Source organism: Podarcis erhardii (genome assembly GCF_964252035.2).
Source record: "Podarcis erhardii genome assembly, chromosome: 11".
Taxonomy (NCBI): Eukaryota; Metazoa; Chordata; class Lepidosauria; order Squamata; family Lacertidae; genus Podarcis; species Podarcis erhardii.
In genome coordinates, this window is record NC_138501.1 from 476,279 (window position 1) to 487,421 (window position 11,143).

The 11,143-nt window shown below is 42.3% G+C and overlaps 1 protein-coding gene across 1 annotated transcript; it reads right to left on the reverse strand.

The window, feature by feature from the left end:
* Positions 1-3,221: 3,221 nt before the first annotated feature.
* TMEM252 (transmembrane protein 252) lies at positions 3,222-9,623 on the reverse strand. The gene is made up of 2 exons (XM_081881107.1): positions 8,561-9,623; positions 3,222-3,745 (listed from the first exon to the last, which is right to left on the reverse strand). Exons 1-2 carry the CDS (start codon positions 8,836-8,838, stop codon positions 3,475-3,477), a joined length of 549 nt encoding a protein of 182 aa, XP_081737233.1. The 5' UTR covers positions 8,839-9,623; the 3' UTR covers positions 3,222-3,474.
* Positions 9,624-11,143: the final 1,520 nt, after the last annotated feature.

An 11,143-nucleotide genomic window follows, 5' to 3' on the forward strand; every position in this document is an offset into this window, starting at 1 on the left:
CATATCATGGAACAGATGCAGCAGAGGAAAGAATGTTTGGGTACACCAAATGGTTCTTGTGGCTACGGAAGAACATGAAGGCTCCAGCCATGGCACACGACACTGAAATGATAAGAACTATTTGTGCATGTGACTCCTTTGAATGCTTTTCTTTGCTTGTCATTTGTTGAGATGACTTTGTGATATTTTAGTAGCCTAGTAATATTAATTGCAATTGCCAAATGTTCCTTTTTAGTGCAATCTGAGTGATCTTGTGCTTTCAGAAAGGGATTTGGCTTATTCTGATATTTGTCAAAACTTACTATGACATTTAATAAAGTGAAATGCCATATTTTTGCCTTGCATGAAATTGCTGACAATAAGACACAGCTTGGCCTAATGCAGCACAGGGGTTTTTTAGCTGTGCCTAAGTAAATGAAGCACTGATTGTTTTCTCACTTCTAAAAGCACAGTGTTTTATTGCAGTATTATTAAACATCTTTTTTTGTAAATCTAAAAACGTGTTATGGTTCCTGTCTGTATAGTACTTGTACATCCATAGCTCATCATTCTGTAGCAGATTGTTTATTTGCTGTGCTGTAACAATGGCCCTCTATATATCGGCTCAGACACACACATCCATCTCCCAAGTGCCGCAGGAGCAGAGGGGATAGTGAGCCAGACAGGAACTTCAGAGCCATCACCGTGCCTAGCTTAGTTGCTTAGGAGGAAAGTGAAGCACATGGAGACACTTGCTTGGATCAGGGTCTGGCTAAAAGACAAGAAAGGTGGAGTAGAGCCTCCAGCTCCTATATAAGCTCCCAGTCTGAGCAGCTTCACTGCTAAAGCCATAGCTTCTACTGGACCCGCCAGGCCTGGGCAATGGACAACAGGTCTGGTCAATATCACATTTTAGCTGCTTCCTAGTGTGAGAATGAATTTAAATGTTCATATGGTATAAGAGGTTTGGGGGATTTGCTCATGGATTTCTGGAGCATTGCATTTACTAAGTTGCTTTCACTCTTAATTTACATTGCTGTCACAAGGATAACCTGACTGCTCACTGCTATAGGAACTTATGAGACGAATCTAGGAACATGGCAAACTGCCTTCTATTGAAGCAGATTGTTGTCCTTCTAGCCCAGCATTATTACACTGAGTCTGTGTAAACACTGCTAACTTAAAGCCCCATAGTAAGTGGCAAAGGGGCACTTAAAAAAAATAGCCCTGTGCTTTAGAGCACACAGATGCAGAGCTCCTGAGCTGGCTACTTGGGCCTCATGCATCCAAACCATTTTCTGTCCCACTGAGCTAGGGACCTTTTGTATTACACTCTGCAGGCTCATCCAACTCCCTTTTGCATCACGCCTTCCAGGCACAGGTTTGCTCTTATAAGCGGAACCACTGTTTGCTGCTTGTTCCAATTCAGCGGTAAAACGTAGGTTTTCCCGGGGAAAGTGGCAGGACCAAAATATACCAACACTCCAACACAGAGATTTAAAGGCCGGACTTGTGCCTAGAAAAGCGGCACAAAAGGAAGCCTGGATGAGCCCTAGGTTTGCATTTCCATGTACATCAGGGTTTTTTAAGGTTATTATTGCACAGTCTATCAGCTGCTAGCCATAGACCTATTTTTGTCAAGTTTTTACAGTCTTACAACCCTATTTATTAATTTGTACTCCTTGAACTAGGGACCTTGTGTAATGATGTTGGAACTCAAGGGAAAGCCTTGAGTAAGTAAGAATTCTACCTGCATTATTCTGCTTGGGAATTTTTTGAAACATTGACAAGCTATTGGTTCCCTGGACATTTTGCCTTGTTGCATGTAGTTTTGGAAGAGGGTTGGAAGGGCTGGAACTCTTGCATAGTGGTAAGATGAAAGAAGATGCAGGAAGATACAGGAATGCCTATGAAGACATTCCACTAAAGGGCTTTGCAGAATTTCTTTATTCTGCTAAACTTCCTTTCCTCATGAAGTAGAATTATAAATAATCGTACCATATAAGGTTTTGACTTACTGAGCATGCTCAGAAGGAATGTGGTTGGTAACTGGAGGTGAAATCTAATCCTGCAATAAAATTCTAGCAGACCATGAGGAAGCTCCTTTGTCTAAAATGGTATCTAGTACGCATGCTTCCCACTGTAGTAACTTTAGAGCAATCACAGGGTTAAGTGCCTTATAAGGAAATGGTGTAAGAGGAACTGTGTACGTACTTTGGATAGTAAATTTAAACTTCCGTGCAGAAATAAATACTTTGGACTACTTTTTCAATCATTGTCTCGTGGTTTTTGGCTGTCCATGAGACAGAGCAAATTATTGTTTGCAACAATCAAACAAATGCCACTTTTCTTTGAAGAGTTTTCAAGTACAAAATTTATTGTAAGACAAACAAAAATGCAATGCAATATTAAACATTATGTAAACCAGTTACCTCAGTAACAGTACATCATGGTAAAATAACAAAACCTAACTGTGGATTATTGATCATCCTCCAAAGTTAGCAATGATTGTTTTCTATTAAGTTGATGTCAAAACTCCACAGGAGATGCAAAAAAAGAAATGTGATTTAAAATACTGCATATGGACCTAGGGTGCATGAATGCTATTTCTCTCGCAGTGCAAGTGTCCATGGCCTTCATTCTCCAACTGGCCATTTAAATCCATGTGCTGTCAACTCTGTTTAGGGAGCCCCTCTGCCGCCTCGCCCATTTCTGAGAGGCAGTTGCACTGGATAAACAGGTGTAGGAAAATTGCATAATTGGAAACTGCTGGTTGACTTCTTCATACAAATGCCCTTTCCCCAAAGCAGCAGCAGAGCTGCTCTGTGTGTGTGTGAGTGCATGCCTCATTCAACAGTGCTTTGCCTGGGGGTTTCTTTTGTCATTCCTTTGAGAAGGCCCCTCCCTCTGACGGGCACTTCCTCCTGCTACTGTTGTTGATCTTTACAGGATAGGAAATGACAGCAAGGCCTGACCCTAGCATAGGCAGAATAAAGCTACAACAATGTAAACAAAACAAAACAAATTCCTTCCAATAGCACCTTAAAGACCAACTAAGTCAGTTCTTGGTATGAGCTTTCGTGTGCATGCACACTTCTTCAGATGATACCATCTGAAGAAGTGTGCATGCACACGAAAGCTCATACCAAGAACTGACTTAGTTGGTCTTTAAGGTGCTACTGGAAGGAATTTGTTTTGTTTTGACTATGGCAGACCAACACGGCTACCTATCTGTAAATGTAAACAAACATACCCAGTTATTGCAGCTAGCCAGCAATACTGGACTGGACTCAGCAACATTCTTCAAAACTTTAGCAACTTTACCCAGGCTTTCTGTCAGTTACTGCAGTTACTGTCTGCACTCCATTGCATAGAACAGTGCTTGCCTCTCTTCACTTCGACTACACTTTGCATCCTGTGCATTAACCCCAGCCGCTCTCCCAAAATAGCAGGCACAGCTTATCTCCGCCTCACGTCCTCTGGCAGGCTGTTCCCTCAGCAGCTGGCCTGTGACACGGATGTGCAGCAAGGCTCTTCACGCGTGGTCAAGTTATGTTCTGCAGCCTGCCGCACGGAGACTTCATACGAAGGCGGCCGCTGTTCCTGAGGGCTGACTTCCTCCAGGAATTCCAGGCTGCTCTCTGTGTAAAGAGGTGGAGGTATGTTGTACATGTCCTTGGCTTGCTCCTGGGGGCAGATGGGCAGTGCAAAAGTCTGCTTTTCGGGATCAGTGCTATCTTCATATGATGGTGGGTAGAAGTCAGGCCTGCACAAAAAACAGCCGAGACAAAAAACCACACACTGCTTAAAATGGTTCTGTCTTGAAATCCTGACAGTCTCTATTCACTGTTTATAAAAAGAATAGTCTGCAACCACCTGCGGCCCATATCTGCTCACCACATTCTCTGTTCTACTCAAAATCTAGACAGGTAAGACCCCTTACCACCATTTTCAAGAACCTCAGTCAGGCACGAAAAGGATCTAAAGTAAGTGAAGAGGAGTGGGGACTGAGGAGGAAGGAATTGGGTGGGAAGTTTTGTGTTGTAGGCCTTCAGAGCTCTGATATGTTAGCAGTTGTGGGGGGACCACTCCCAAACCCCTAGATTCAATAAAGGGTTAGAATCTGAGCAAACTGATAAATTCCTGAATATACCCAACTCCCTTCCTCCTGAGGCCAGCTTGGAAATGGCTCTCTGGGGCCAGATTGTTGAAGAAACAACAGTGATGATGGCCTTTCAAGGGAACATCCTTGAATCTTTGAAACCGAGATTGCCAGGGTTACAGGCAGCACAGGAAAAAGTGCCTTTTGCAGGCAGCTTTTGAAACCCAGGGTGACAGGTCTAATGATTTCTGGAAAGAAGTAGACAGTGGGGAGAACTCCATGCATGTTGGCTGAGAGAAGCTGCACTGAGAGACCAGAGAGCCAGGCTGGCCTCTGGTCTGGACTCAAGCTTGAAATGTAATGTTCTGCACCCCCTCCGTTGACGACTTTAGGCTGTAAATATGTGCCTTAATTTTAAGAAGGAAACAAAAACCCTGGTTAAGTGGCAATACACGCGGAATCTCGTGAACTGCAAAGATTGGGGTGTCCAGTAATAATATATTCTTATGACAGTGTGATAAAGCTTGACCAAGGAATGGTGATCCTTACATTTGCTCAGTTGATATGTCCCTTTCTTCTGCCCCTCTTTGTGAACAGAAAATGCACATTCTGCCCAAGCTTATTTCTGCAGGGTGATTTATTTTGCAGTGCAGGGTGCAAGCTCTTTTGAAGTGTTCAATCTTCATGGTTATCTAGACCATGGCATGTGCCACGTCCTTTTTATAGAGCTTGTGCTTTGCCTATTGTTTATGGTCCCGTTACCACAACAGAACAGGAAGTGACATTTGTATCCATGACCCACTAACAAACTCTGCCAGGCTGGAGGCCAACTTAATTAAGTGCATCGGTCTTCACTCTCGGAATGGCAGAGACTCTTACCCAGAAATCTCAAAAGCAGCTTGAGCAGATTAAAGTGAGCAACTTTAGCCTTTGTTGAACACCACTAAAACAAAGAGCTCAGCTCCATACAGTGCAGCATGTTCCTGATCTAGAGAGACTAAGCAAGCATATGCTACCCTTTTCCCAAGGAGCACAATGTGGGTCTTTTTAATGCTCATAACAATCTCTAGCTAGCTAGACCACCCAGCCACAGCCATCCAGTGATTTTGGTCTGTGCAGAGAACAGGATTTGGTCTTCCTACATACCAGCACTCCTCAAGTCAAGTCAAGTACTTTATTACGGTCATAGACCAGCATAAACAAAACATATACATAGATAGTATAACAGTATGAATCCAGGCGAATAATTATTAAATAAATAGGAGCTAGAACCAAACGTAGATTTAAACATATACATAGAGTACTTAATTAAGGATAGATAATGGGTCTAAAAATTTATAAGAAAGATTAAAAGATTAAAAGATCAGTTAACACAGCTATATGGGTTGGGCTTCAGAAGTACGGATCTAATAATATGGGCCTACAGTTTAGGATTGAATTGTAGCATAGATCATTATTCGTCAAATATCTATCATGGCAGCGCAATATCTGGTGACTGAATATGTGACTTCTGGGCTCTCTTCCTGTGAACCAGACCAAGTTTTATTGCGACAAAAGCCAGCGACACCAAACACCACAAGACCAAACAAAAAGAAATCAACAACAACATCGAGAAGAAGAAGAAGAAAAAAAGATTACACAAGGGAACTTCGCAGTGTGCCACTCAACAAAAGAAATTTATGCTTCCTGATTGCTAAAGTGCAAAATTTGGCCACCTCATATGATATTGAGCTTGAGGAATCTTCCAGAAGGTATTTTCGTAGAATTTCGGGGGAGGATTCCAAATAATGTTGAAGGGGTATAAATTTTGATAAAAGCGGCAAAATGAGTTGAGCTCGTTCTTCACTATAAAATTCGCAAAATAGAAGGATGTGAGTGACAGATTCTACCTTATTAGGCATACAGGGGCAGAGACGTGCATGCATTGGTACCCGCGTGAATTTGCCGTACAGCACTGCTGAGGGCATTGTCTCAAAGCGGGCTCTAGAGAAAGCCCATCTATAAGCTTCGTTAGTGATGTTAGTTAAGTAAGGGGCAGCTGCAAAGTTAGGCCAAGCTTTTAAACATCTATATGTCTCCGGGAGTAGGGCGTCTTCTTGTTGTAATTCGACATCGTAAAGTCTGAGTGATAATTGCCTTTGCCTTGTTCTGAGTTCCAAGAAAAAGATTTTCAAGGTTTAGGCCAATTTGTTTGATCTTGTTAGTTATTTGCATAAGCCAAGGAGGATAGGGAACTGCGGCCAGGAAGCAAGGTAGCAGTCCCTTAGGATTGTAATGGATTTTCAGCCAGAGGGATATTGCTTGCTCCCAGACTTTTAATTCCACTCTGGGTAGTCCTGCCTCTTGCCTTAAGACTGCATTAGGTGTACACTTTGGGGTAGCAAATAGTGATCTTAAGAATTTTGATTGTACTGTTTCAAGGGTCTTAAGGTTGGCAGAGGGGCTAATTTGAGTGCCATACAGGAGTTGGACTAAAGATTTTGCCTGAAAAACTTTTAGGGCCATCGGGAGGAAGCCAGCTCCTTTCCTTCTGAATAATCTAAGGATGGCATTTGCACTTCTTCCTGCTGATATAGCTGATGTGGTCAGGTGTGTTGACAATTTGGCATTATAAGAGAAAGTAATGCCTAAGTATTGGAAGGTCTTAGTCTGTTCAATGGCGTTTCCCTTTACGCTCCAACTATCTTTCCTGAAGGAGCGGTTAAAATTATTGGTGGGGATTTTAATGCAAGGTTAGGCCATTCAGACGAACAGCTAATCAACGAAAGTGGAATGGGTCCCCTAAATGCTAATGATGAACACTGGCCCCTATTCAGGCGTCATTCACTTGACCCAGTTACCAATTTCGCTGGTACATGTCTCTTTCTAATGGCACTTAGATTAAACCTTGTTATTTTAAACGGCCTCTCCTCGGGAGACTGTCCTGGCCAATTTACTTATTGGTCAGGCTTAAGGCATTCTGTTATTGACTACATCCTTGTCTCCCAAGAACTCTTTGATGAATATATTGAATTTACTGTAGATATAAGAACCGAAAGTGACCATCTCCCCCTAAATCTTAAAAGGACTGAATTTTGGGAACCCTCTAGATGTGGGCTCGCCCCACAGACCCCTGATCCCAATGTTCTACAACAAATAGGCAGATCCAGAATTAAATGGTCCCCTTATGTTAATAACAATTTTAGCATTTGGACACAATCAATGGAAGATCAACTCCTCTGGGATGATCTGACCTCCAACGATACTGAAGAGACCTCCCCAATTGACCATTATAACACATTAATCCAAAAACTCCAACCGTTATTGTCAAGACTCGGGAGATCTAGCCACAATGAGTCCCCTACCAACAAAAAATGGTTTGACCGCGAATGCATCCAGGCAAAACTCACACTCAGGGAATGCTTTAAGGTCTTCCAGCAAAATCCTAACCCTATCACTAAATTAGAGTTACAACTTAAAAAAAAGAACTACAAAGAGTTACTAAAAACCAAAAAAAGAACCGCAGACTCTCTCATCTGGCAGGCCCTCATAAAAGCGTCAATAGAAAAAGACAATACCAGCACTCCTCACAACACAGGACTTTGCATAACAGAGCACTATATGTGGTGGCAAATATTCCAGACACTATAGCCCATGGAGTCACTTCATATTGCCATCTATATACACTTATATAGGAAGCTATAGGAAGGAAAGTCTTGTAGACATACAATTAATAAAATACTGCACTAGCAGACTCAGGGTTCAAAGTAATGAGAAGGAAATGAATTTGGTGCATATGGCAGTAATAGCAGAGACAGAAGGAAAGCTGCAGAACATACTTAAGAATTCAGTTTTGCAGCCTAAAAATAAATGACAATAAAATAAAGATTTTTAAATGGCAAGTAGAAAACTACTTGTTGCATTGTGTGTGTGTATGTGTGTGTTTTGAGTAAATGCAAAAGAATTAAGTAACCAGGAATCCAGATAACAGAGGAAGGTAGATACAAGCTAAAAACTAAAAGCAGAACATACATGGCAAAATTGACATTTTTAAAGAAAAAATGCCTGATGGCAGGAGGTGTAAGCTTACCTCTCAAACACAATTTTTATATAAAAACATATGAAACATATATATGACATGTGAAAAATAGAAGAATGGAAACTAGTCTGGAAACATTTGAAATGTGACATTGGAAAAGCATGTGTAAGGTGGGTTAGATAGAAAGGGAAGCCAAAGAAGAAATATTGGTGGGCCGGGACAAGAACCAGTGCAAATGATGAAGACACAATCATGTAGGATGGGCTACATAATAAGAAACAGTGAACTACTCAATGATATAATTGAACATAACACGGAAAGAAGAAGGTCAAGGACCAGATAAGTTTAACAGAGCAAACTGAAGAGGAGTATACCATAGGCAGTGCTGTAAAGTATTTCATGAGAAGTGGAAAGGAATCAAAGGCCAATCGTTGGAATGCAATACAGTACATGGAACATACCTGTCTATGGTACTAATCTCTGTCTCTTGAAGTCTGGGACTTCCATGCATAAGGCTGTGGAATAAGCCCTTGTGCTTACTAGCTTCATGATAAGTGCTCCAGAAAATCCCAGAGATGAGAAAAAAGAAACCCAAGGGTAATAGGAAGTAGGCAATAGGCAAACTATTGCACTTGCAAGCAGAGGCACTTGTAGAGAAGCAATAGGCTCCTAGGCAGATGAAGGCAAAGCCCAGCAAGAGCACAAGCAAGCGGAGAAATGAGAAGATGTTCTTGGACATCTTTGCAGATTGCCTCAGTCTCAAGAGTTGGGTAGGTCTGCTCCAGCGCTCCGTCAGAGTTTTATAGGCTCAGGGACCCAATTGGCCTTTGGACAAGGAAAAGAAGCAGGTAGTATTATGATACTCATTAACCATTTGCAGCTGCCGTAATATCTCAAGAGATTAATTTATAATCAAAACACTGCTCAGGAACTGACAATAAATGCTTCCTGTACTCTTCTGCTGCCAGCATAAACTCACAAACCTTTCCTGCCTAGGATGCTAATGGCCAGTGACTGGAACAGAAATGGAAGACTCCTTGGGCCAAACCAAACAATTTGTTAGTGTCCTATCTGTGCCTTAAGTGCAGGAAACTTTTAACACATATTACCAGCAAAGGGTGCGTATAATCCTGCTAGTATTCATTCCACAGTTGTACTTTGCTAGCAGTTTGGTCACATTTTAGCTATAGGAAGACACTGAGCTCCTCTAAGCAACTCCACTTATGGAGCATTCATCCTGATCTTTATATGCAGAGCTTACACAGAGGTCTTTATTGAGCATTTGTTTTGATTTGTTTTCAGGGAGGCTATACAACAATGAGCAGCTCTCTTCATTTGCTCATTCATTCATCCCATATTTTTCAATGCATTGCCACATCACTTTCCAAACTGTCCCAAAGTCCATTTCATTTCTAAAGTGGATTTGTTGCACAAGGGCAACCGAACATGGCCATAGCCAGGCTTGATGTTGAAGAGGAGGGGTAGAACCGAGCTGTTAGTTAAATATTTTTATTTATTTATTTGATAATTGCCCATGCAACTGAGCACTTAAATCCCCTTTGATTACACAAACCAAAATTCACAGTACAGTACTTGCTTGAAACACTCCTGCAAAATAGTGGCAGTCTGGGGGCCCCCACAGCTGAATTCAAAGCCTGCAGCCTCTTGATTTCCCAGTAGAGCTTGCTCCTAAGGCAGTTGATAAAAATGTTGGAAGTGGGATCTTGTTCCTGTGGCCATCATTGCACACGCTACCTGGAAAGCACACAGGAAGGAATGCACAAAGGCATCAAGGCCACTGAGTGAAAAGATACCACCCAACCACCAGTCACACCATAAAACTCATTATAAATCAACCTCGTTCCAGTTCTACTTGTGGCAACTTCACTGTTGTCATGTGTGATGCAGGGTCCGCCCCTATGAACTTGACAAGGAGAATGGAATGTACCAGTTGCCCAACAACAGCAGTAAATATATTCAGGAGAGCTGAACCTTTAGTGACGCGAGTGGATGAAAGTCCTCAAATCTGTAGAGTCAGAATTGAAGCCACGGTTCCTTTGCAGCATGAATGTCAATAACAACAAAACATGACACAGCAACTAAACAGTAATAACCTAATTTGTTAAATAGCTGCAGCTATCATATTATTATGAGTTTGCAGGTGCCAGACAAGTGCTTGAATTTAATCAAGCTTCCTGAATCCCTGGATCCAGCAAATGTTAAAATATAAGCCCAGCCAGTTTCCTGATGACGTAACTGAATCTCCCTGAGACCTCTGGGTATAGGGCGGTATAATATTATTATTATTATTATTATTATTATTATTATTATTATTATTATTATTAGCCTGGGAGATGAGCCATTGGGAAAGCAAAGGAAACTCAGGAGAGGAGCTCTGGGCCAGACGGCAAATGGGTGGGGCAGTATTAAAGCCCATATGCTGCCTGCAAAACATGGAGCTCAGGTTGAGGGTGGGTTGCAAGAGAAATGGAGCACTAGAATTGACCCTAGGAAGGAGGAGGTGTGGAACCCTCTGGAAAACCCTTGCACAGTGCAGGATTTTGAAGAGCTACTCAGTTTTGCTAGCATTCTCACACACTGCCTCAGCCCCTGCCTTGACCCAAGACTCTCCCATTACCCTTGAGGCCCAGGAGCAGAGATGGTAGTGGAAAACCCAGACCCAGCTGCCAGTAGGCTTTACCCTCAGGGGTCTACTCAAGAGAAAAGCCAGAGAGGAACCAGGCATACATTGTAACCTGACAAAGGAGGGCCAAGTTGTTGAGACATAAATCCCTCGGCCTCTTCTGTAAGGAGTGGGAGATATTGTAATAGCTTTTTCTGTGTTGGTCAGCATTACTTGGCTCTGGTTTCTAGTCTATTTCCTGCTGTTGGTTTCTCCCTCAGCTTAGCTTTGGTGCCCCCTCAGCATCAATATGCTTCCGCTGTGGGTCCTGCTTCCATGCCAGCTAGATATTGCTCCTGCTCAAGTTCCTGCTTGCTTGGTCACCAGGTTTGAGGAATAGATCAGAATAGACCAGACCCAG